The 27639-nt window shown below is 38.5% G+C and overlaps 1 protein-coding gene across 1 annotated transcript in view; it reads left to right on the top strand.

Moving 5' to 3' along the window:
- The window catches only part of LOC105481061 (sushi, von Willebrand factor type A, EGF and pentraxin domain containing 1), a 224458-nt gene that overhangs the window by 126400 nt on the left and 70419 nt on the right, over positions 1-27639 (top strand). Inside the window, exons 22-35 of the mRNA XM_011740343.3 lie at positions 964-1077; positions 4979-5092; positions 6126-6327; positions 9213-9370; positions 10232-10433; positions 12559-12734; positions 19765-19889; positions 20897-21020; positions 21753-21923; positions 23620-23793; positions 24221-24340; positions 25803-25979; positions 26233-26317; positions 26903-27094. Of these exons, the coding sequence (XP_011738645.2) occupies positions 964-1077; positions 4979-5092; positions 6126-6327; positions 9213-9370; positions 10232-10433; positions 12559-12734; positions 19765-19889; positions 20897-21020; positions 21753-21923; positions 23620-23793; positions 24221-24340; positions 25803-25979; positions 26233-26317; positions 26903-27094 (2134 nt within the window). The remainder of the gene's footprint in view (positions 1-963; positions 1078-4978; positions 5093-6125; positions 6328-9212; positions 9371-10231; positions 10434-12558; positions 12735-19764; positions 19890-20896; positions 21021-21752; positions 21924-23619; positions 23794-24220; positions 24341-25802; positions 25980-26232; positions 26318-26902; positions 27095-27639) is intronic.

The raw sequence follows: 27639 nt of genomic DNA, 5'->3' as shown, positions 1-27639 counted from the left end.
GAACAGTGGTTCTCAAATAGTCATGTGCATCAGAATCATCTGGAAGGCTTGTTAAAAACACAGATTGCTGGACCCCAGCCCCAGAATTTCTGATTCAGTAGGTCTGGAGTACAGCCTGAGAATTTGTATTTTTATTGTGTTCCCAGGTAATGCTGATGCTAGTGAGGAGGCCCCTGAGAAATAAAATGGGTTTCCAGCACAGCTAGCCCCTAGAAAGCCCATGTGCTCCCTGTGGGAAGATGCAGCCACTCTGGGACACCTGGCATGTAAGCTGCGATCTGGCAGGCTTTAGCCCTACCTCCACCCCTCAGCCAGGTGACCTTGGTAGCAAGTACAGATTATATTGTGGCTTTCACTTTGAAATTAGCGTAATTCCTGGCTCCATTTTATGCTTCCAAGTGCCCCCAACCCACTTCCAATTTGGGATCTTTTGCTATCTTCTATGTATCTTTATAAGAGTATCTTGGCCCGGAACGATGGCTCACACCTGTTATCCCAGCATTTTGGGAGGCTGAGGTGGGTGGATCACGAGGTCAGGAGATCGAGACCATCCTGGCTAACACGGTGAAACCCCATCTCTACTAAAAATACAAAAACAAAATTAGCCGGGCACGGTGGCGGGCACCTGTAGTCCCAGCAACTCCAGAGGCTGAGGTGGAGAATGGCGTGAACCCGGGAGGCAGAGCTTGCAGTGAGCCGAGATCACGCCACTGCACTCCAGCCTGGATGATAGAGACTCTTTAAAAAAAAAAGTAAGAAAATCTTAAATTTGTTTGCTTAGAAAGAGGTAGTATATTCATTAAATACTTAATAGATGGTAGCACTTAATGAATATTGCCCTTTTCTTTACCGCTACCCACTTAAAAATTCTGATTATTGAGATAATTACCTTTAAATGATCATAGTTCTGTTTCGGTTAATCCCATCCTTGGATTGTCCCTCAGTATGTGGTTTACATTGTAGGCTTAAAGTGTGAAACAGACATCGATGAGTGCAGCCCACTGCCTTGCCTCAACAATGGAGTTTGTAAAGACCTAGTTGGGGAATTCATTTGTGAGTGCCCATCAGGTTACACAGGTAAGGGGAAGGTTTCTTGTTTTTAACAATATGAAACTTTGAATCATTACGATATCATCACCGAGATAAATTTGGAATGTGTCAAAGATACATTTATAGGATATTATAAACATATTGAAGAAGCAAATTTTCTAATATTACTTATATGCATTGGGAAAGTGTTCTTGTCCTTATCCTGTTATGTAAGGAGAACAAGATATCAATATGGCAGTATGTAATTGCTTTATAAAACAGGCAGGCGTGTTCCCATCTTCGCCAGCTATGTGTGACTTTGGACAAGACATTTAACTTCACTGAACCTGTTTCTTTATTTTTATAAATAGAGGTGAGGAAATGACAGAAAATATGTAAAGCCTACTACAAATACAAGGTCCTCCCCAAGCTTTTTACTAATATTTTACTGAATTTATGAAGTGTATATGCTACCTTCTGTGGATTTTCATGTGTGTGTGTGAATATGTGTGTGTATAATTATTACTAACTGTGGACTTTAGGCACATGTATCCTTGAAATTATTATGGACCACTATGCCTCTCCTTTTTACTTAAATAAATACATATTTAAGTGTTATTTTTTAGCATTCAAAATCTTTTTATTTATGACTTAAATAATTTCAACTTTTATTAATTCAGAGAGTACAAGTGCAGTTTTGTTACACGGATATATTGCAAGATGCTGAGGTTTGGAGGACAGATAATTCCGTCACCCAGGTAGTGAGAATAGTACCTAATAGCTAGTTTTTCAGCCCACACCGCCTTTCTTCTCCCCTCTAATAGTACCTAGCATCTATTGTTCCTATTTTTATTCCATGCATACTCAATGTTTAGCTCCCACTTTAAGAGAGAACATGCAGTATTTGGCTTTCTGTTCCTGCTTTAATTCACTTAGAATAATGGCCTGCAGCTGCATCCATGTTGCTGCAAAGGACATGATTTTGTGGGGTTTTTATGACTGCATAATATTCCATGATCTATAAGTACCACATTTTCTTTAATCCACCATTGATGGGCATGTAGGTGTATTCCATGTCTTTGCTATTGTAAATAGCACTGGGATGAACACACAAGTGCATGTGTCTTTTTGGTAGAATGATTTATTTTTCTCTGGATGTATACCCAGTAATGGGATTGCTGGGATTACTGGCCAACCATATGCAGAAGAATGAAGCTGGACCCCAACCTTTTACCGTATACAAAAATTAATTTGAGATGCATTAAAGATTTAAATGTAAAACTTTAAACTATAAAAATCCTATAAGAAAACCCAGGAAATACCCTTCTTGACATCGGCCTTGGCAAAGAATTTATGGCTGAGTTCCCAAAAGCAATTGCAACAAAAACAAAAATTAACAAGTCGGACCTAATTAAATTGAAGAGCTTCTGCACTGCAAAAGAAAGCATCAATGGAGTAAACAGGCAACCTACAAAATGGGAGAAAATACTTGAAAACTATGCATCTGACAAAGGCCTAGTACTCAGAATCTATAAGGAGCTTAAACAAATCAACAAGCAAAACACAAATAACCTCATTAAATAGTGGGCAAAGGACACAAACACACACTTCTCTAAGAAGACAATAGCAACCAACAAACACGAAAAAAACCTCATCATCACTAATCATCAGAAAAGGCCAATCAAAACGACAATGAGATACCATCTCACACCAGTCAGAATGGCTTTTTTTTTTTAATTTTTGTATTTTTTGAGATGGAGTCTCACTCTGTCGCCCAGGCTGGAGTGCAGTGGCATGAGCTCAGCTCACTACCACCTCTGTCTCCCAGGTTCAAACAATTCTCCTGTCTCAGCCTCCCAAGTAGCTGAGACTACAGGCGCATGCCACCGTGCCCGGCTAATTTTTTGTATTTTTAGTAGAGACGGGGTTTCACCATATTGGTCAGGCTGGTCTCAAACTCCTGACCTCCGGTAATCCACCTGCCCCAGCCTCCCAAAGTGCTGGGATTACAGGCCTGAGTCACTGCCTTCGGCCAGAATGGCTGTTATTAAAGAGTCAAAAAATAACACATGCTGGCAAGGTTATAGAAAAACACAGCATGCTTATACACTTTTTTAGGAATGTCAATTAGTTCAGCCACTGTGGAAAGCAGTTTGGAGATTTCTGTAAGTGTATATCTTAAGTCAAGAGTCGCAGTTTTCAGCATCTTCTCACAAAAATAGTTTAGAAACAGTGATCTTATTCTCAATTCCCTTGTTAACCCACATTATAATTATTATAATACTGATGATATATTCTAATAAAATAGACTAGGATTTACTACTTTATAAATAGCAATGACCCCATAATATTATTATGGAGAGTACTGAGGTCAAATAAATCATCCAGCATTGTACCTAACTCATAAAATCATTATTATACTAAAAAGATATCTGAATATATATTTTAATACTTGTGGGTATATAATTTTCTATATCTTAAAAAGTTTAGTGAAATCCTGATAACATTTCAAAGGAACCATAACTTTATGTGTATCTAAAAACAATTTCCATAGAGACATGAAAATGTTTAACATAATTTACAGTAGTAATCATTTGGAACAACTCACATATTTTCTGTATCTCAAATCCATGCAACACTGGTTGTCCCAGGCCTGTGTTTAGGGGCCACATCACATGTATCTTGAAACAAATTGCTCTCAGCTTATACTCTAAGAAGCCCACATGATGTGAGACCAACTGCAGACCAGCAAACTCATCACCCCTAACCAAGTGTATTCAACAGCTGGAACCACATCCAGATTGCTGGCCTGGTTCCCATTTTCTTTCTCATGCTCTTTCCTCTCCACTGTCTGCCTATGGTTGCATTTCCATAGACCGTATTAAAATTATGCACCTGTATCCTACATTTCTTTATTTAAAATTCCAAATCTCATGTTAGTGACACCTGGAGTTGAATCATAGTAAAAACTTGTGACCAGAATGGTAGACACATACTATGAGAAAAGTAGAACCAAGTTTCTAAATAAAATAAATATATATTTACTAGATGTGAAATGCATTATGTATATTATTTATTAGACATTACATTTATTGTGTGGATTTACTGTGAAAAAAAGTGTTCATTATGGTCCATATGAAAGTGTAGATTTTATGTTAGATTTACTATTCTCATAAAAACAACTTTCATTGTGAAATTTCCTTTTAGCATATTTTAATGTCAAGGTACATAAATTATTAGATATGTGTTACATAATTCCATGAGGTATAAATTTAAGCATCCTGAACTCTTCAACCCAAGGAGTCTTTGTACGTATGTTCTTGAATGTGAAGATTTATGGTTCTAGGCTCATTTCTGTGCCTGTCCTTGGCGATGTCACAGACCTCTTTGGATCTAATTCTAGATGTATAAAATAAAGGATATGAATTACATCAGTTGTTCTCAAATTACGTTCACACAAAACATGGGACAGCTGCACAGAAATTTGGCTGTGTTTCCCTAATTTGGAGAAGAAAATGAGTTATTTTCTTCATTCAATAGATTTCTCCCGTAATTTTTGCCAACTTTGTAACTGTAATGCTGTAACTGTTACCACTTAACTCTAAAAGGAATAAACTCAAAAAGAGAACAACGTGCAAACAAATAAGGAGGATAATTTTAAAACAAAATCACACATCTTTTTAACTAAAAAAATATGGCCAGATATTCATAGTTATCATTTTCCATTGCATGCTGAATATGTTAGGATTCTTGCTAGAAAAAATTTGCAGTTCACAGAATAGAAGAAACATTTTATTTCAACGTTTGGCAAAGAGTTAAATTTGTCACAAACATGTTAGCCATGACTTCCAATTTCCCTATTCCAATGCCTGAACAACTTGCTTGGAAACTATTGGTCTTAAAGTCCTTTCAAGTTTTCTGTAGTTCAAAGATTAATAATTCTTTGCAGGTCTGCGGTGTGAAGAAAATATAAATGAGTGTAGCTCCAGTCCTTGTTTAAATAAAGGAATCTGTGTTGATGGTGTGGCTGGCTATCGTTGCACATGTGTGAAAGGATATGTAGGTAAGATGTTTCCAGTGTTCCCAAGTTGTCTTAAAATCTTGTAAACCACCACAAATTGGTATATTTCTTAACATGATATATATTAATGTGAATTTTTGGATTTTATGACTGCATGGTGATTATGTAAGAGAAAGTCTTCATTTTTTGAGGAAATATATGCTGAGATGTTTGGGGTGAAAGGGCATGCAGGTCTGCAATTTACTCTCAAATGGTTCAGCAAAAAATAATTTGTGTATGTGGGGTGTGTGTGTGTTAAGGCAAACTTTCAAGAAGGAACTGGAGACATATCATGTAATATCATATTGCAGACAGATGCACAATAATATGGTTTAAAAGTGTATGCTTAATTGCTAAAGGGTAAATCCAAGGAAGAAAGTGGCCAGTAAAGGAAAATGGCAAGATCAAAGAAACAGGCAAGTTTTGAATGGAATTTACTAGCTTTATTTCTTAACATTATCTCAATTAGATGTCTATTACCAAACTTAATTTCAAAAAAAAAAAAAAGATTTAAAAAAAGCAGATTATCAGCTGGGCATGGTGGTTCATGCCTGTAATCCCAGCATTTTGGGAGGCCGAGGCAGGTGGATTACTTGAGCTCAGGATTTCAAGACCATCTTGGCCAAAATGGTGAAACCCTGTCTCTACTAAAAAAATACAAAAATTAGCCAGGTGTGGTGATGGGTGCCTGTAGTCCCAGTTACTCAGGAGACTGAGGCAGGAAAATTGCTTGAACCCAGGAGGTGAAGTTTGCAGTGAGCCGAGATCGCGCCACTGTACTCCAGCCTGGGAGACAGAGCGAGACTCTGTCTCAAGAAAAAAAAAGAAAAAAAAACCTCAGAGTCCATAAAAAAATGACTTGCAAAAGCCAGAGCCCATTACAGAATGGATCTCAAACCAGTTTGATGGGCCAGTGGCTCCACAGCCTCCATTCCAAGCCTCTAGAAGCAGCATCCTCCAGGGAGTCAACACTTTAATTACAGTGTTCCCAGGGAATTAATCATTTGGGCTGTTTCTCTTCCTTCTCCATCCTCAGGCCTGCATTGTGAAACAGAAGTCAATGAATGCCAGTCAAACCCATGCTTAAATAATGCAGTCTGTGAAGACCAGGTTGGGGGATTCTTGTGCAAATGCCCACCTGGATTTTTGGGTACCCGATGTGGAAAGAACGTGGATGAGTGTCTCAGTCGGCCATGCAAAAATGGAGCTACCTGTAAAGACGGTGCCAATAGCTTCAGGTAAAGGCTGATTCTTTTCACTTTTTTTTTATTTTTCTAAACTAGTCAGTGTTTCTGCAGCCTTTATGGAGTATTGCTTTGAGTCTCAAGTCAGCCATTTTCAAATGCTGGCCCAAGGATAGGCTACAGTTGAATATTCCCACTGCCATTTCTGCTTCACTAAGCCCGGAGTAGAGCCTACCACTTTAAAATAGGCAACCTGTTATGGCTTAAGTTTCCCGATGATTCTGATGCACAGCCATGTTTGGGAACTAATGTTCTATACTGGGGAAGTCATAAAAGATGAAATATAATTACTCAGAAGCAAACACAGTAGCACTAGACAAAGCCCATATTTTATTTATTTATTTTTATATTTTTGAGACGAAGTTTTGCTCTTGTTGCCCAGGCTGGAGTGCAATGGCAGGATCTCGGCTCACTGTAACCTCCTTCTCCCGGGTTCAAGCGATTCTCCTGCCTCAACTTCCCAAGTAGCTGGGATTACAGGTGCCCGCCACCAGGCCTGGCTAACTTTTGTATTTTTAGCAGAAATGGGGTTTCACCGTGTTGGCCAGGCTGGTCTCGAACTCCTGACCTCAGGTGATCCACCCGTGCTTTAGCTGAAGTTTTTATACCAGATAAAATCAAAATGGAATCTGCAGTCATATTGTGATAGTGCTCATCTATATTCCATGTCCACAATTTTGAAACTTTTTTAGTAATCTTTTGTTAAAAGAAATCTAACATGAATGGAAAAAAGTAAAATAATAAAAGCTAAGCTTTTGTGGCTGCAAATAGTAGTGTTTGAGGGGGAGAAAGACTATATCTCCCTGAGGCAGCTCTAAGTGTCAGTAGAATACAGTCTGAAAACCTTCTCCTGTTGTCATTATCAAGACTATCCTGTTCCATCCCCCACTCTTTGCAGGGGAGTACAGAGACAGCACATCTGTAGTACACAAGACAGATTTCTCTTGCTTGCAGAATTTTAGAAAACTGTATTGTCCTTAAGGTGCTGCTGGTTTTATAAGTTTACAAAAGTAAAAACAAAAAAAGAACAAAAGAGGTCTAGCCCAATTGCAACATTTCCCAATCCCCTTCCTTCTAGTTCAGCCCCCTTCCATTACCATCCTCCCACAATATCCTCACCTTCAATATGGAAATGAGGTCTTATCATGTAGCACTGCTTTCTTATGGGTGTTTGACATTTTCTGGCATATACCTAACTGTAGGCAATGAGAAGTTTCCAGATGAACAACAAGAGTTCCAAACTCTTTCCTGGGTTTAAAACGATTGATGAATACCAAAGTTGTCTAAATCCTAACTAGAAGAAAGGTGAAGGTACACGCTCCCAATTCAGAAGGAATGTAGGTTGTTGACAAAGTGAATCTATTTCATAGATGAGGATATGATAGTGTTGTAATGACACCAAACACAGGAGGACAAAGGTGAGTGAAATTATAGTCAAAATAGATTTACCATCAAATGCAGAGACCCAGTAAAGATCTCCCAATTCCAACTGAGAGTTTTGCTTAAATCCGCCAACCACCAGTTATTCCTGCTAGTCACTGTTAGGTCAGTATCAAAGAGGTCTTCATACGAACATGCTAGTAATGATAACATTAACTCGCATTTATTGGACCAGTCCTTTTAAATTACAAACTATTTCAGTCACACGGAAAATTACAAATAATAATAAAAGTCATGTACTGATCACTGTGATTATCAAACCTTAGTATTTTGCCATATTTGATTCACATCTTTTGTTTTAAAGACATAAGTTCTAAAGGTAGGGCTGGATTCCCTTCAACACACACACGCATACACGTGCGTGCACGTACACACACACATATTCACCTTCTTCCCCCAGCAGTAATCACTGTCCTGAAGTCTGAATATATCTTTCTTATTCGGGTTTTATATTTTGCTACATATATGACTTCTATAAACAGTATATAACTTACATATTACATAAGTGGCATCATAACATACATATTCTTTTTGCAATTTTTTTTCCACTCAGCATATTTTCAAGTATTATCAAGGTGGTTACATTTGGCTCTGGTTTGTTCATTTCAATTGCTCCTTAGTATTCCATTACATGATGGACTTAATTACGCTATGATTCATTTTCTCAGTCTCCTCTCCATAGACATTTAGAATGATGCTGCTATGAACATTTGTTATATGGGTCCCTGTGCACCTTGTGGAATTATCTCCTAGAGCAGAAAACAAGAAATGGATTTATAGGGCTCTGGGAACACAAACTCTCAACTTCTCAGGACATTGCCAAATTGTAGTCCTACTCACTATATGGGACTTCCGATTTTATGACACTGCTGTCAACATTTGACATTACCAGATATACTTTCCATTCTGATGAGTTTAAAATGGTTTGTTGCATAGCACAGAAACTGTATAGCATCCTGATTAAGAAAAAGGATATAGGTTGATTCAAAATCCCACTCCACCACTTGGTAGCAATAGAACTTGGGCAAATTCTTTAGCCTCTCTGAGCCACAGTTTAGCTAATCTGTAAAATGGGAATAATACTAGTATTGCCTCATTGTTATGAAAATAGGCTTAACATATAAAAGCCTTTAGAACAGCATCTGAACTTTTCATATTTTTCTGAGAACTCCTATGAGGAGAGAAACCACAATGTGTGAATTATATTTCACCTGGACCAGAACTACTTTCTACTTTATTTTTGCTACTACAACGTTTCTAATACATCTTATCTTATATAGGTTTAATCAGGTGAACTGGAAAAAGTAATCTACAGTTAAAGCATTTTGATGTTGAAAATATGTTCCAGCATTTTGATTTTCAAAGTCTTTTCAGATAACATTGTCATAAATGGGAGACTTCCTACAACTGTTCTAATTGTTACAACATTTTGTTTTCAGATGCCTATGTGCAGCCGGCTTCACAGGTTCACACTGTGAGTTGAACATCAATGAATGTCAGTCTAACCCATGTAGAAATCAGGCCACCTGTGTGGATGAATTAAATTCATACAGTTGTAAATGTCAACCAGGATTTTCAGGCAACAGGTGTGAAACAGGTATATATCAACTCAGTGTTATTAATAACAATACTAAAAATAGTACTGTAATAACAATACCAATTTTGCCTGCACCAAGCACTGCCCATAGGCCAAAAACTATGCCAAATACTTTGTACTCATTTAATCTTCACAGCCATCCAACAAACTAGGTACTACTACTATTATCCTCAGTGGCACAGATGATAAAATTAAAGCTTAAAAACTAGGGAGGAAACAGAGAAAATTGAATTTAGTAGAGCTCTTCACGTTCTACTTATTTATAATAAAAAGGATACTTTGATAAGCCACTTGACTTCAGAGGTGAGAATCCATGAACATGTTTGAGAATCAGCAGATCAACTCTAAATACTTTCTCAGGAGACTGGAGTCTTTTAGCTGTAAGACTTATTTTATTGAGTGGGCTATGCAGGTTTGGGGCAGAGCTGAATTGCTCATGAAATAGGGAAAAGCCAGAGTTCTAAATAGGGTAGCATGTTACCCTTGCAGATCCTCCTCCTTCTCTCCTGTGACATCAATTACTTCCTCTCTACTGAGTCATTCTCATTAGCATACAGACATGCTTTAGTATCTCCTGGCTTTAGTAGCATTTCAGGTCCACCTCTCCTTCCAACTACTTCCTGTTTCTCTGCTTCCTTTCACTATTGAATGCTTTTCCTATCTTGTATACTCACTGGTTATTTTATTTAAAAGAATGCACTATGTATTTTGTAAATAATATTTATTTAATTTTGAAACTGCTTCTTAGGTAAATAATCATATTCACTGAAATGAGCTTCTTTGACAATAGCACTGCTTCCTTTGACAATTGGAAATGTCTTCCAAGTGCCACCGTCTGCACACTTTTCTTATTCATTACAGAACAGTCTATAGGCTTTAACCTGGATTTTGAAGTTTCTGGCATTTATGGATACGTCATGCTAGATGGTGTCCTCCCATCTCTCCATGCTCTAACCTGTACCTTCTGGATGAAATCCTCTGATGACATGAACTATGGAACACCAATCTCTTATGCAGTTGATAATGGCAGCGACAATACTTTGCTCCTGACTGATTATAATGGGTAAGCGGAAGTGTCGGGAAGGCTGTGCTTAAGACCTTATCTTGGAGCCAAATTAGAACTGACATTGAGGATGGGAAATGGGAAAGTAGAGGGTCAGTTGTTCCCAGAAAACAGCAGGGTATCAATAATCAAATGGAGCATCTGAACAAGTTCTGTAAGAAGGTAAAATTTTAGTGATAATACCTCAAACATGTATTGTGTTTTGCTGTTTACTAAGTATTTTCATATGTATTACTTCTTCTAATATTCACAATGACCTGAGGAACTGTGCCCATTTTACAGACAGTAGAATAAAGTTTCAGAAAGTCTAAATGACTTGCCCCAAATCTCACACCTTGGAAGTAGCAGGGCTAAGTCTCAAACTCTGACTCAAATACTGATGCTCTTTCTTTTATATAATAGGACCTCTAAAAGTTAAGGGATTTCAGTGACATCATTGACCCTTGGGAGACAAGTGTATTGCATACAAATCAGTATACAAACTCAGGGTGCATATTTTTTTAGAATCCATTAATTCCAACTTCAGGGCCCCATCCCCCTGGGTTGTCAGGAGAGCCAACCTTAGTTGTACACAGAGTCTTGCCAAAGAGCCACAGACTTAAGCAGAACTTCCATCACTGGTCAACTGTCCACATTATTTATCACTGAGCTGTCCACTGACCCAGGCTTTATGGTCCCTTTAAAACCACTGCTTTTTAAACATATGAAATCCTTGGCAAAACTTCAGGTTCATAACTTCAATGTGGTTAGATTCTGCAGTGCACCACATGGTCTTTTCCTCTCAGATCCACCAAAATTCTACTTATGAGCAGGTTGTTGGTGTTCAAAACCCACTGAGCTTTTTTTTCTATCCCCAATCCAGGGGAATCTCACTATTCTAGTAGAAATCTCCCATCCTCAAATACTATTCTTCTTAATTTACTAGATCTGTTAAAAAACAAAAATCCAAGAAGTTTGCAAAAACCCTCCTTTGAAACAAAATATATATAAAGAGAGAACCTGTTGCCTCCTTGAATAAGGAGAGAAACTGGAAAAATGCAGAAAGGAAACCATTAATATCGCAAAAAATATTTTTTCATAAACATCTGTAAACAAAATCTGATAAGATGCTGGGAGAAGTAGTCAATGAATTTTTATCTTCATCATCAACTTTCTCTAATCGTTTCTTTTTCTCCATTTGATTTTGAAGATTTTTCACTTTAAACTGCTTATTAGCTTTGTTATTTCCCTGAATGACACAGTTGTTGGAAACATCTTCTGGCTGGCCATCCTTGTTGTTTCAAATATTCTTTTCTTTGGATCGGCATACTACTTTGTCTGACATATGACTGCATGAGCAACTGTCTTAGTCCATTCAGGCTGCTACAATAAATAGCATAGACTTGGTAGCTTGTAAAGAACAGAAATGTATTTCTCACAGTTCTGGAGGCTTCAAGATCAAGATGCCAGCATAGTTAGTGTCTGGGGAGGCCCTACTTTCCTGTCCACAGATGGCACCTTCTTACTATGTTTTCACATGGTGAAGGTGCAAGTGGTCTCGTCAGAGCCTTCATGACCTAATCACTTCCCAAAGACTCCACCTCCTAATCACATTGGTGATTACATTTCAATACATAAATTTTGAGAGCACACAAGACAGCATACAAATATTCATACCATAGCAGCAACCATCAAACAGACTTATTGTTTGTTTGATGAAGCATCTACGAAACATCTGAAATTTGTTCTTGGTCTTAAGAAACTTACATTCTGGAAGAAGGATGTCAGTCTGGCATTTTACACAATTCTCACCCTTTCCATTCTTGATTCATTCTCTCCAAAACAGCCAGTTGGTAAACTGTCTCAAATTGGAGCAACTTCTCCTGGCTCATCCTAAGACTTTTTCCTACCCCTCAGTGTTTAAGAACACAAACCAATTTTCAGTGAGCTGCAATCAAGTATAATTAGTAAATCAAATCTGCTTTTACAAAATGTGACCAAGTGGAGAAAAAAAAAGAGTAATGGGTTTACACAAAGTACTTTACGCACAAAGAAAAGGAAAAGAGGAAAAATAGTAACATGCCCCACAGTAAGGATTGCAACATATGGCTAATGACTACATTCCCTGGAATCTTTCTCTCCACAGCTGGGTTCTTTATGTGAATGGCAAGGAAAAGATAACAAATTGTCCCTCAGTGAATGATGGCAGATGGCATCATATTGCAATCACTTGGACAAGTGCCAATGGCGTCTGGAAAGTCTACATCGATGGGAAATTATCTGACGGTGGTGCTGGCCTCTCTGTTGGTTTGCCCATACCTGGTATGTTTTAACAAAATGAGTATAATTCTGTTGAACTGTAGAGGTGATGCTCCTTAAATGGACATCAGGTTTGCTAGCATTTTTGTCCTTGGTTTCAAACAAAGATTAACGGCTCTCTCTCTCTCTCTCATTTCCTACTCCCTGATTATCCTAACTGGGTTATTAGAAGCTTTTTTCCTAGGTAAGCTGTTTGCCTCTCTGTGTGAGAAATGCCTTTGAAGATCTACATTAAGACTACCAAGAAGCATGCTGAACTAACAGCTGGTTGCTAAACTGTCTTCCAAGGAGATTAATTACTGGTATTTTTGTTTAAGGATTGTTTTGTTTTGTTTTGTTTTGTTTTGTTTTGTAATCAGTATATAAGCAAGACCACGGCTATCCATCTTTTATGGCCCTTTTCAAATAGATCTTGACCTGTCTTCTAAAAAATACTTTTTAATAAATATCCCAGGAGTTTTAGTTTGAAGAATTGCAAACTAAATTTCATTAGGTGACCCAGGTTCTCAGCATTGTACATGGCAATAAGCTTGTTCCATCTGGATACATCTATAGAAATATATGCATATGACATTACTTTTTACTTTGCTCATTTGTTTCAGGTATACAAAATGGTGCCTAGATAAAAGAAAATTAAATAGACAAAAATGAATTAAAGTATTAGAAACTAATATATTCTAGAAGTAAGTTATATGAAACTAGGATAAGTATACTAATAAATATAGCACAAAAATACTAAACTTCATAAAAATGTGATGAGATGCCTTTGCAAAGCCTCAAATACAATACTTATTTTATTTATTAGAAATTATTGGCCAGGTGCAGTGGCTCAGGCCTGTAATCCCAGCATTTTGGGAGGCTGAGGCAAGTGGATCACGAGGTCAGGAGTTTGAGACCACCCTGGCCAATATGGTGAAACCCTATCTCTGCTAAAAACATGCAAAAAAAAAATTATCCAGGTGTGGTGACAGGTGCCTGTAATCCCAGCTACTTGGGAGGCTGAGGCAGGAGAATTGCTTGAAAACCCAGGAGGTAAAGGTTGCAGTGAGCCAAGATCACACCACTGCACTCCAGCCTGGGCAACAGAGAGAGACTCTGTCTCAAAAAAAAAAAAAAATTGTCCACACATTGTTTCACTTTTAATACTATGAAGATCCATGTGGATCAAACCAAAATTGATCTACTTGTGAATTTAAAGAATACGTCCTAAGCACTCACTAGGAAGGCCAGGCACCTATGCAAGGCACCAGAAACCCAATGGTGAGCAAAAGTCATGTGCTCCCTGCTCTCCAGAAGCTTTTATTGTGGCCAGGGAGTGAGGTGTTCATCACATAATCACACTAAATGATGTGTAATTTCACACTGAGGCAAGCACTATGGAGGAAAGGAACATCATTCTATGAAAGCCTGTAACCAGTGAGCTGATGTAGAATGGAGAGTCCATGGAGGCTTGTGGAGATGTCCCTAACTCTCAAGGATGATCAGGCACGAATTAGCGAAGGGGACTGGGCCTTGTTGAAAGAGCTAGAAAAAGATTGATATATCTGAAATGCGGGCTGAAATAGGGAAGGCAAGGCAATCAGGTAGAGAGGGCAGACATAGCCAAATCACATAAAGCCATGTAGTGTGGGTTAAGGATTGAGGTTTTCACCCTAAAATCAATAGGGAGTCACTGATGGATTTTAAGATGGCAGGGGGAGATGGCAGGAAGGGCAGCTTAAGTGGTTCTGGGCATGAGCAGAAAGAAGTAATAGGGTGTATATGAAAATTCCTAAACAATAAAGAGGTCTCTAATCAGAGGACAAAAGGACTCCCAAGTGCAGGGACAGCACTGAAAGTTAATATCCGAGTTAATATCTAAGAAGCATTTTATTATGCTTCTCCTGGGAGAAAAACTTGGGACAAATGAAAAATAAGAGTGAAAGCCCACTCTTCCTTAAACCCCAGAATAACTGAAGAGATGAATGAAACATACAGACAGATCCTTGGATGTGTATCCACACACTGAGCATTTGCCAAGTGCCAATCCAGCCAGTAAGGCACCATCTGAGTGTTGAGGTTCCAGAAATGGAAGACCCAAAGGACAGAGCTGTAGAGTCAAGGACACATGCATTTTGCTATGAGGAGAAGGCAGAGAAGGAGGCTTAGGACATTTAATGAATTTAGGGAGCAAGGGTGATTTATAAAGAAATGGATTGGGGAGATTAATTTGGAGGGGAAGGAAAGAGAAACAGAGACAAATTAGAAACTTTAGACAGGTTGTTGTAAGATGAGAGTATTGGGAGATTAATATAGAGGTTGCTTTTGAAAATCATGTAATTATTTTATAATACTAGGGCAATATCTAATAAGATAATTTTGATGAAATCACTCTGGATAAATTTAAAACGTGGTCTATCATCCTTTGCCTCTTTGTAAAATATACTTGAACAGGAAGCCAGTGCCAAAACCAAAACTTCCTTGTAATACCATTTATGCCTAATTACCCAAATATTTTTACAAAATTTACTCAATGTTTTTGTCACAATGATCATGTGAATTTAATAGAGTAGTTATGCTACTATTTTAGAAATGAAGAAACAGAGAATTCCAGAAGAGTTAAAACGAGTCTCTCAAATTGCATTCCTAGAGCCTAACTCTTTTAATTTATGGCTGTGCCCTCTTCATGTCCCCTTCTGCCTTTTCCACTTAGATTAGCCTATTGATACATGTCCACACATGGAGTAGGTGTGGGACCATTAGGAACTGTAGCACTCACAATGGTAGAGGGAACCTCTGGGGATGTGGATGGACACCCTTAGTATCTACCATACACATCGCACTATAGAATTCTTTCTTGCAGTCTACCCACTCCTTTGCCTAGAAACTCTCCATATCTTCCTTCTGCATGAGATTAACTCTAAATCCTCAAGATCCATATCTGAAAGATTTCCCTGAGCCCAGCCCATTCTCATTGAGCTTTTTCTTTCAGTTCTTCTCTCACTCTGCATGCCTCCACTGCTGCATTAACCACACTATATTGGAAAGTATTTATGTATGAATTTTCCCTTAGAATTATCTCTTAGAAGAAGAAATCCTTTTTCATCAGTGTAAGTCCAGTGCCTGGTATTGTAGACAGCACATTATTGGTAGCTTCATAAACATCTGCTGAATTTACCAGCCTGTGTCTTGAAGGATGTGTCAGAAGAACAGGGAAAGGCAGCTCAGACAGAAGGAGCTCTGCGTACAGAGGGCACGGAGCCATGAATGGGTTTTGTGTGAGGAGGAATGGTTGACTGATCCCCAAAGCAGTAGCACAATGTATATAGAGGAGAAGAAAAGGAAGACGTGATAGAGAAAGAAGCTAAAACATAACATAGTGTTGGGCTGTAATGAGCCTGTTTATGTCCCCCAAGAAATGCACACTTTCTCCTTCAGTTGAATTAAAAGACGTTAAGGTATTTCAAAAGGAAATGGCATTATCAAGTGAGGTGGGGCAGTGGTTTTTTTGTGTTGGTTTAATTTAGTGTGTTCTTGTTTTCAACTATCTCTTCTCTAAGTGGCGCGATTACAGGTGATTTTTATTTTCTTCTTTATGATATTTTCATAATGAATGTTTATTTCTTTTCTGGTTAAAAAAACATTTTTATCTTTAAAATATCAACAATGATGGAAGAGTAAAACGTAGATTGAAGGAATAGCAAAATAAAACCAAGAAACTCTTACAGTAACCACCTAAGGAAATAGTTTACTGACCAGAGGCATAAGGATGGCCAGGATGATTGAGAATCCATAAACATTGCAGAGTTCCAATTGACACCCTTCATGGCTGTCTTAGTCCACTTAGGTTACCATAAAAAAAAAAACATACACAAAGTGGCTTAAATAACTGAAATTGGCCAAGTGCAGTGGCTCACACCTGTAATCCCAGCACGTTGGGAGTCCAAGACAAGTGGATCACCTGAGGTCAGGAGTTTGAGACCAGCTTGGCCAACATGGTGAAACCCCATCTCTACTAAAAATAAAAAAATAAAAAATTAGCCGGGCATGGTGGCGGGCCCCCAGCTACTTGGGAGGCTGAGGCAAGAGAATTGCTTGAACCCAGGAGGCAGAGGTTGCAGTGAGGTGAGATCGCGCCACTGCACTCCAGCCTGGGCAACAAGGGTGAAACTCTACCTCAAAAATAAAAAAATAAAAATAACTGAAATTAATGTTCTTGTAGTCCTGCAGGCTAGAAGTCTGAGATCAGGGTACCAGTATGGTTCGTTCCTGGTGAGAGCCCCCTTCCTGGCTTGTAGACAGCCACCTTCTCACTGTATCCTCATATGGCAGGGGGAGAGAGAGCAAACTTTCTGGGGTCTCTTCTTATACAGGCCCTAGTCCCATCATGTGGGCCCTACCCTCATGAACTCATCTAAATCCAATCACCTCCCAAAGGCTCCATCTCTAAATACCACCATGGTGGGAGTTAGGGCTTCAACATATGAATTTGGTGGGGACACAGTTCAGTGCATAACAGTGAATGACTGGCTTCAGTTTGACCAAGTTTATTGAAGAGTCTGTTGGCTAAGGTAAGAATTCTAAGAAAAGGAGTTGGTGATGGGGGAAAAGATTATGTATATGGTTTTAGACATATTGAGTTTGAGGTCTGTTGAATTTCTTGTCACAAAAATACATACAGCTAAAGATATAGGTCTGATACTGCTTTATATCAAATTGGCAAAGTTGTTTTTAGTGCCACCATAAAATTGGCTAGGATTCAGCATAGCAAACCTGTGTATAGAGCACCAGCAAGTATGTAAGTTGATACAATTTTTCTGGGAAGCGATTTAGAAACTTGCATCAAAAGCCTCAGAGAAATTCTTTGCCTGCAACCATCAGTTTACTAGAAATAAATCTATGGAAATCATCAATAATTTGAACATATATATAAGTATGTATAAATAAACATGTTTATCTCAGTGTTATTTTTTAATATTAAACTTAGAAACAAGGCCAACATCCAGTAATAAGGGGCTGTTTAATTAATTAAGCAAATTATGTTTTGTTGTCCATTCATGTGTTGTTAAAACAGCATAGCTAGGCCAGGCGTGGTAGCTCACATCTGTAATCCCAGTACTTTGGGAGACTGAGGTGGCTGGATCACTTGAGACCAGGAGTTGGAGACCAGCCTGATCAACATGGGTGGTGAGGGTGGGTGAAATCCCATCTCTGCTAAAAATACAAAAAATTAGCCAGATGTGGTGGTGCATACCTGTAATCCCAGCTATCCGGGAGGCTGAGCTATGAGAATCACCTGAATCTGGGAGGTAGAGGTTGTGTTGAGCTGAGATCGCACCACTGCACTCTAGCCTGGGTAAGGGAGTAAGACTCTGTCTCAAAAAAAAAAAAAAAAAAAAAAAAAAAAAAGGATAGCTACTAAAACTCATGAAATGGGAACATGTTCAAGATGGTCTCACAACACCTTGAACAATATTCAAACATTCTGTATAGTATGATACCGAGTTATGTGTTTTAAAATACCTCACACATACATATACTAGAACAAAATTAAAAACCTGGAAAGAAATACAAAAAACTATTAAATAATTATTTCTAGGTAAGAAGAGTTCTTTATAATTTAAAAATTTTCTTCTGTACATGTATTAACTTTAAAATTATTAATACAATTTAAAAACATGTAGATTGGGAAATCATGAAGGAGGGATCAATGGACAGATTAACCAACAAGTGAGATCAAATTGAAACAGTTGACTTTGGGGACTTGAGGGAAGGGTAAGAAGTGGGTGAGGGATAAAAGACTACACGTTGGGTACAGTTTATACAGCTCGGGTGATGGATGCATCAAAATCTCAGAAATCACCAGTAAAGAAGTGATCTGTGTAACCCAAAACCACCTGTTCCCCAAAAACTACTGAAATAAAAAAGAGTAGTTGAAGGAAGAAAGTCACGGGGTAGAATCTTGGGATCACTTCTAAGAGGCAGGCAGAGAAGGGAGACTGAGAATGAGCAGAAAAGTTCAAAGAAAACCAGGAGAGGATGCTCTGATAGAAATCAAGCATAGTGTAATCAAGTCTGGCTCCCGGCAGGAAACAGGTAGTCACTAAAGTGAGTTTAATGAAGGACTGTTTTCAAAGGTGTGAACGTGGTGAAGAAGACCAAAATATGACAGTAAAACACATGACTAGCAACAACAGGTGGTTGTAAGGGGATGGGCCTGAAGTAACAAGGGTTAGGCATTGTTGCCAGAACTTAGGAACCTGCAGCGCTGGAGAGAATCCCCTAATCTCTTCAGAAATAGAAGGAAAAGCCACTCCTAGTTGGTTGCCTGGCAGGAGAGGATACCGGAGATTCAACTTCTCTCTCATCTGATTTTCTTATCTCATGCTGGCTCTTCATTGGCCAGAAACAAAGAGAAGCCAGGAGACAAGGAAGCCGGGTGATGCAGCTCACGGGACAACCTTTGGGACACAAAGCTGAGTGGAGAAGGGTGGAGGGTAGGTCTGGCAGTGCAGACACAGGCTGTCCGGCGCACCCAGAAAGGCAAGTTGAATAGGATGAAATGTTTAGCCAAAACAGATGATACAGAGAAGTCACAGAGATGAATACTGAAATTTCTATTGAATTTGGCAATTAGGAGACCCTTGGCAACTTTAGAAAGTTCCCTGGATTTGGTGATAGAAATTATATCTTTGTAGCTTAAGGAATAAGAAAAATAGCAGTCACTTCCATGGAGGGTGATTTTCTACAAGAAAGTAAGCAAAATAATACTTAATTTGTCAACATAAAATATTATATGCATATATATGTATTGAATATAGTTTTTGTAGTTACAGGTTTATAAATCAACATTCTAAATCCTGTCTATTTTTAAGTTGCTATATAAAACATTGAATTTGTTCTTATTGATAAAACCTGCAGTAAATTTATAGAATTTTGCTTTTCAGTAATTTTCTTTCATTTATTTGTATCAGTCATGCTTTCATTAAATTTGGATTTAGGAATAACAGACCATCAGGCCAGTTTTCCTCCTTTTCTTTCTCTTTCTCTCTAGGTGGTGGTGCATTAGTTCTGGGGCAAGAGCAAGACAAAAAAGGAGAGGGATTCAGCCCAGCTGAGTCTTTTGTGGGCTCCATAAGCCAGCTCAACCTCTGGGACTATGTCCTGTCTCCACAGCAGGTCAATTCCATTTTCAGTGTATGACAGTAATGAGATGCAAAGGTACAAACCTAGTAAAAATGTGAACAGCCTAATGATGACATAACTTATTGTAAGCTCTTGGTTATCAGAATTTATCACCAGTATCATTTGATGCTGTGGTTATAGAAGAAGTTAGGCAGAAGTTACAGTAATTTGCAGTGAATACCCTTTTTAGTTTCTTGGTGATATTCTTAAATTTTATTGGAATTATTTTAGATTTTGCAAAATAATGTTTTCCAATAAAATTTAAGAATATCACCAAAGAGAGCAGGAGAAATCATAAAGAATAATGCTTCAAATCTCTCCGACTAAAGATGCAGAACTTTAAGGCTGGCACAAGATCATCCATAGAGAGCAACATACGACCTAGTAGCTAAAACCAGCCTAGAGTCAAACAGCTGGGGTTCAAATCCCAGTCTTACACCAAACTCACTGTGATGATTTTGAACATGTTATTCCATCTCACTAAGTTTCATTTCTCTTATCTATAAAAGATAGATAAATAGAACTACATAGCAGAGTTTTGACAAGATTGAACAAAATACTACGTATGCATTTGTGGTATTATTTGATCCATAGTAAAGGCTTGATAAATGTTCGCTCTTATTACTACAGAGGCTGAACTTCTTTAAGCTTCAGCTTCCTCACTTCTATGTCAGAGGTCAAAGACATAGAATGAAGAAGGGGAGAGCCTCTACAACCCCTTAACAAACCACATGGCTTTACACAGGGAATTCTAGGTGTAGGATTTCAAAATTTCAGGCAACTATGAGTCTAGTGGGAGAAGTAGCTGGGAGAGGGAATGATAGAGCTGGGGGGGAGGGAAATGGAAGAGAATTTCCTGCTGCCCCTGAAATCATACCTGCTTCCCTCCACCCCCACCTCTAAAAAATCTGTGAATGTTTTCAATAGGACTAAAATAACATATAATAACGTAATCTTAATGGAACAAGTAAGGCTTATCTAAAGTGTTATTAAACTTTCAGGTGAAGTCACTGGCTACCTCCTGCCCAGAGGAACTCAGTAGAGGAAACGTGTTAGCATGGCCCGATTTCTTGTCGGGAATTATGGGGAAAGTGAAGATCGATTCAAAGAGCATATTTTGTTCTGGTGAGAATTTCCTTCTTCCCTAGACTCCACTATCTCTTGACCACCCTGGGACTGTCTAGCAAAAGGAGACAATTCAGAATTCTCTATCAGTCAAATTGTATGTGCCTGTCAATCTACTTTTTGTAACCAGTAATTCATACTTACCCTATTTTCATCCAAAGGATTTGTTTTCTTTAATGCTAAAATATATTCTGTATAAGAAGATATAATTAGGGAGGAAATTTGGATGAAAGTAAAATAAAATCAGGAAAATGAGATTAGAGAAGAGATTAGGTTATTTTTTTCAGTGCACACCAACATACTATGCACCTGTTTGAGATGGGGTACTCTCTTGGTTCCATAATTTGTAGAAGGTATCTAGGAACAGGTAGCACAGGGCAAAAAGCAATGGATGCTGCAATCCACACACTAAAACTGAATTATCAAAACTGTATCATGAAATTAAATGTATTTAAATGAGTTTCTTAGACTGTCCTAGAATTTATGGCTTTTGATAACTTACAAGAACATTTCATTAACATTCCTAAAATATTTTAAAAGAGGGAGAGTTGTTGATTCAAATGTTTTTTTAAAGTAATTTTGCTTGCCAGTGATCTGGTTATATGTTAACTTGTTTTCACATCAGTAAGGTGGCTCTCAAACGCTGATACGGAATACAGTTTGAAATCATTGACTTGGTGATGCTGCCACTATGTTGCTGACAAGCTCTGCACCTGTGTTCTTTGCCCTCAGATTGCCCACGCTTAGGAGGGTCAGTGCCTCATCTGAGAACTGCATCAGAAGATTTAAAGCCAGGTTCCAAAATCAGTCTGTTCTGTGATCCAGGCTTCCAGCTGGTCGGGAACCCTGTGCAGTACTGTCTGAATCAAGGACAGTGGACACAACCACTTCCTCACTGTGAACGTGAGCTGCCTTTCTTCAGGCCATTTCAGTGACTTTTGAAACATATTGAAAACATAAAAACTCTTTTCAGGAATGCTAGACAAAGGGTGGATACTTCACAGTAGCAAATATACCAAATATTCATTGAACCTTTTCTTTGTTTAATGAACTGTGCTGGGCATTGTGAAGGAGATGGGTGATTAGGATCCAAAGGGACCATTTGTGGATGCATCCAAGGTGATATGAGGAACTGAAAGTGATGGAAAGACACACCCTATCGGTGGAGGCCCAGATATAGATGGGTCATTGCTGGAGGGGAAAACAGGGAGAGACGTCTTCAGTCGAGTGCATTCATTCATTCATTTATTCAGCAACTTTTAAAGTACCTATTATGTGCTAGGCACTGATCTAGGTCCTCGAGATGCAGCAGTTGGGGGGAAAAAGCCCCTATTCTTATGTAGTTTAGATTCTAATAGTTGAGGATTCTAACAGGAAAATAAGTAAATATAATATGTATTTATAGTAAATAATAAAGGTAAGGGCTAGAAGTAAGAGCTGTGAAGAAAGACAAAAGAGGCCAGGAAAATACAGTGTGGCCAGGCATGGTGGCTCACACCTGTAATCCCAGCACTTTGGGAGGCCGAGGCGGGTGGATCGCTTGAGCCCAGGAGTTCAAGACCAGCCTGGGCACATGATGAAACCCTATCTCCACAAAAGATACAAAAATTAGCCAGGCATTGTGATGTGTGCTGATAATTCCAGCTACTCAGTAGGCTGAAATGGGAGGATCACCAAGCCCAGGAGGCAGAGGTTGCAGTGAATCGAGATTGCACCACCGCTCTCCAGTGTAGGTGACAGAGCTTGACCCTGTCTTAAAAAAAAGTAATACAAAAATGAGGGTTGGGTGGAAGCTAGACTGCTATTTTAGATAAGCACCTGTTATCACCTGATATATTCACCTGTTTTGTTTCTTTGCTTGTTTGTTTTGCCTATCTACCCCACTAGATAAAAAGCTCCATAAGGCAGGGATTTTGTTTGTTTGGCTCACTGTTGTAACTACAGCACCTAGAACAGTGTCTATGTGTTAGGTCATTTTGCATTGCTATAAAGAAACACCTAAGACTAGGTAATATATAAAGAAAGGAGATTTAATTGGCTCACAGTCCTGTTGGCTGTACAGGAAGCATGGTACTGGCATCTGCTCAGCTTTTGGGGAGGCCTCGCGGAGCTTTTCCTCATGGCAGAAGGCATCAAGAGTAGGCACATCACATGACAGGAGCAGGAGCAGGAGCAAGAGAGACAGTGGAGGAAGAGTTGCCACACACTTAACCAGATCTCGTGAGAACTCACTCACTATTGCAAGGACAGCACCAAGCCATGAGGGATCTGCCCCTATGACCCAAACACCTCCCACAAGACCCTGATTCCAACATTGGGGATCACATTTCAACATGAGATTTGGGCAGGGACAAATATCCAAACTTTATCAGCGTCTAGTGGGTAAATGTTTTTTGAATAAATGAATTGCATGCCTACTATGAGCCAGGCAGTGTGCTAGATGCTGAGGGTTCAGGCTGCTGCTATCCCTAGGACACACTCAGTCTGATGTTTGCATACAGTAAAAATGTCATGCTTAACAGAACTGCTAGTGTAATATAAAGTGTTCTTTGAGTATTTTGCTCTTAATGTCGTTGTCTTCTTCCTGGTCACCTTACAGGCATTAGCTGTGGGGTGCCACCTCCTTTGGAGAATGGCTTCCATTCAGCCGATGACTTTTATGCTGGCAGCACAGTAACCTACCAGTGCAACAATGGCTACTATCTATTGGGTGATTCAAGGATGTTCTGTACAGATAATGGGAGCTGGAACGGCGTTTCACCATCCTGCCTTGGTGAGATAAATGTTGGCAACTACTATACGAGATTATTCTAGCTCTGTAGATGACAATCATCCCAAATTCCTGAGGTTCTTGAGGCATTGCTTTGTTAATTTTATCTCATCCCAGTAAGCTGTGGCCAAGCCATGGTGACAAAGCAGCTGTATGTAGAGGTGCCAGAAATGTTTTAAATTTTTATCAGGCTCCATATTAAAACTATATTTATATATCCCTGTCTTATACTTGCCCACCTATAAACTAGGGAAATAATAGCTTTTATTGTATATCTGCAATGTGATTATGACTGTTATATTTAAATTCTATACAAATATATGAAGTGTTGTGCATTACGTGATATGTAATGATTTAAAAGTAAAAACAGATGTTCGATACATAAGGAAAAGGAATCAGCTTTAAAATTTATAAGCTGTCTTCATTTTAGATGTCGATGAGTGTGCAGTTGGATCAGATTGTAGTGAGCATGCTTCTTGCCTCAATATAGATGGATCCTACATATGTTCATGTATTCCACCGTACACAGGAGATGGGAAAAACTGTGCAGGTAACTAATATATGTAGTACTAGAAGTTCCTCATTCCAGTCTTTTATTCAAGCACATGTTTTAAGTGTATGTTATTTCTAAGTAAGATAATAGTTTCAACTTCGAAGGGCATACAGGTAGGCAGACAAGATAAAGATCTTATAAAAGACACATCAGTAACAACTAAAAGTGCTTTAAAGTAGCATTGTGCCTCCCTCAAATTCCCAATTTCTGAGAAACAAAACTGATAGCCGACTATGCTGCTAGAATGTTGAAATGTCTACATAGTACAAGAATAATAGAGTTGATATAGAAATATAATCAGTGACCTCTCTGCCTCAATCAGAGCAAGGAAGATGCTTTATCCCGTCTTCACTATCAATATCTTTCCTCTGCCTCGGTCACACAAAATTGTATCATTGAAAAAAAATAGATATCTTGCCTCCCCAAGACATCTTGCATTACGATATTTTGAAATAGCGTTGATAATACTAGATCATCTCTCAACCCATTGTTGTATTTCTTCATTTGCTGTGAGGAGTAACTCCCAGAAAACAATAAGATGTCTATATAAACACACCATATAAACAGTTCTTTATTTTAGTTATTTCATGTAATATTATATCTGGCAAATTTTTTGATGTCACAAAATAGTTTGAGAGCAGGATTTTAGTTCCTGTTTTATAATTTGCTTTATGGATTTTCCATAAGTAACTTTTCTCTGTATGTTAATATTAGGCGATATTCACTATGGAAAACAGTTTAATAAGCATCTTTGGACATACATCTTTGTGCTTACCTCTGGCCGTTTTCCTCAAAATCAGCTCATAATTGCATTTACTTTAAGAATTTATTTAAACTCCTTGACTTATGTAGCCCAAATGGCCTTTGAAAAGATTGATGCAATATATCTTCCCTTTTTGAGAAATCAACTATTATATTCACTTTTCTTGCTCAACGCTGGCCCAAACCTTGCTTTAGCCTTTTCTCCTTCCTATTATAGCAGTGGTGACTGACCCTGAATCTGTAGATAGGGAGAGCCCAGAGCCCACACTATTTGGGAAGGGAGGCTGGAAACATTCCTAATTCTGCTTTATTCAGCCTTTCCATCAACCTGACACCAAGTCAATTGCTCTGAAAAACGGTATGAAGAGGGAACAGATGAAAGAGGCTAATGCCCTTCTAAGCCACGCCCTAGCACCGCCGCTACTTTCCCAATGAGAGCCTACCTTTTCGGGCCAGAAAAATTATGTATATTGTTGTTAGGCATTGCTGTTTCAAATTATTGTTGCTTCAATGCTTATTAAATGTATGTTCTGGTCTAATGTCCAATGTGTCTCTGGGTCCTCGTGCATTTCCCTTCACGAGGTTTTCTCTTGTGATTTTAACAGGTCTCTTAACTATAGTGGAATTCTTTTACTGTGAGACTTTGCATGGTTGTGTGAAAGCCACTTATTGTTCCACCAAAACTGTTTGTTTCTAGAACCTATAAAATGTAAGGCTCCAGGAAATCCAGAAAATGGCTACTCCTCAGGTGACATTTATACAGTAGGTGCCGAAGTCACATTTTCATGTCAGGAAGGATACCAGTTGATGGGAATAACCAAAATCACATGTTTGGAGTCTGGAGAATGGAATCATCTAATACCATATTGTAAAGGTATGTTTAGTAATGTTACCACGTTTATTATGTTTGGCAATCATAGAAAGGTAAGATGTAGACATATAAAGTGTTATATCAATGTTCTTTGTATTTGAACTGAAGTATTAGGCTCATGTTTAAACATGACCCCACACACACTCCAAAAAAAAAAAAAAGAAAACAAAAAAAGATCTTGAACTGCCCCTTGAGATTTCAGAGATTTTTGCACAAACAGTCTCAAAAAAGTCACGTTTGTTTTTCCTTCATTAAGCTGTTTCCTGTGGTAAACCGGCTATTCCGGAAAATGGATGCATTGAGGAGTTAGCATTTACCTTTGGCAGCAAAGTGACATATAGGTAAGTGTCCAATATTAAAACTGTATTATAGAAGATGTTGATGGCATGCTGGTAGTGATATAACACTGAAAGAAAGGGAATGGGAAAATAATTCCAGAGGACATTTTTGAATTAATATGTAATTAATTGAATGATATGTAATGTGAACAAATCTTAATCCAATAATTTAATGGTAGTTATAGCTAGAATCCTTAAATAACCTGACCAATAACCTATCATTACCTCCAGCGCCCCCCTGAGGCATGCTGAGAGTGAATGCTCCTAGCTAATGAATACTCTTGATGTCTCAGAAACAGACCAGACCACACCACTCTCAAGGCAAGGATTCCCTGTTTGTAGTTACTAACCCATGATACAAACTGAAGGCAAGCCAAATTCTTAAATCTATCCTACTTCCCTGTGGGGAAGATATACAGTATTCAATCTTGAAAAAAAAAATTAATTTAAAAGCATTATTTCAGTAGGAAAAAAATCAACTTTTCCAATATGTATAAATTCTTAATATTTTTTAGAGGTTTCTGGCACAGATAAAAGTATGCAAAATAAAGCAAATTATATCCTGTAATTTTCCTCTATCTTCTTTAGGTGTAATAAAGGATATACTCTGGCTGGTGATAAGGAATCGTCCTGTCTTGCTAACGGTTCTTGGAGTCATTCCTCTCCTGTGTGTGAACCAGTGAAGTGTTCTAGTCCAGAAAACATAAATAATGGAAAATATGTTTTGAGTGGGCTCACCTACCTTTCTACTGCATCATATTCATGCGATACAGGATACAGGTAATGTTTGTAGACACCAACCAAGCTTTCTACAATACTGTATTACTCGCTCCCTATTTTAATTTTTTTGATACATGGTCTCACTGTGTCACTCAGGCTAGAGTGCAGGGGCACAATCTCAGCTCACTGCAATCTCCACCTCCCAGGCTCAAGCGATCCTCCCACTTCAGCCTCCCGAATGCACAGACTACAGGTGTGCATCACTATGCTCAGCTAATTTTTGTATTTTGTAGAGATGGGGGTTTCACCATGTTGCCCAGACTAGTCTTGAACTCTTGAGCTCAAGCAGTCCACCTGCCTCAGCCTCCCAAAGTGCTTACAGGTGTGAGCCACCGTGCCTGTATTCTTTACTCAATAGGTTTCATTTATATGTGACTGGCTGACTCTAAAAACAAATCTATAAATATGAGGATGTTCTCAAATCTGTATGCTTCCTGAGGCCTACCTAGCTAATGGTAAATGCCCAAGGAAATATTCAATCTAACTATGACTCTGGGAGTCCTAGTTCAATTGCTATAAGCATTCAGACTTCAAAACATGAAAGC

Source organism: Macaca nemestrina, chromosome 14 (assembly GCF_043159975.1).
Source record: "Macaca nemestrina isolate mMacNem1 chromosome 14, mMacNem.hap1, whole genome shotgun sequence".
Classification (NCBI taxonomy): Eukaryota; Metazoa; Chordata; class Mammalia; order Primates; family Cercopithecidae; genus Macaca; species Macaca nemestrina.
Note: the sequence above shows the minus strand (reverse complement) of the source record. Positions and strands in the feature narration are given on the sequence as shown.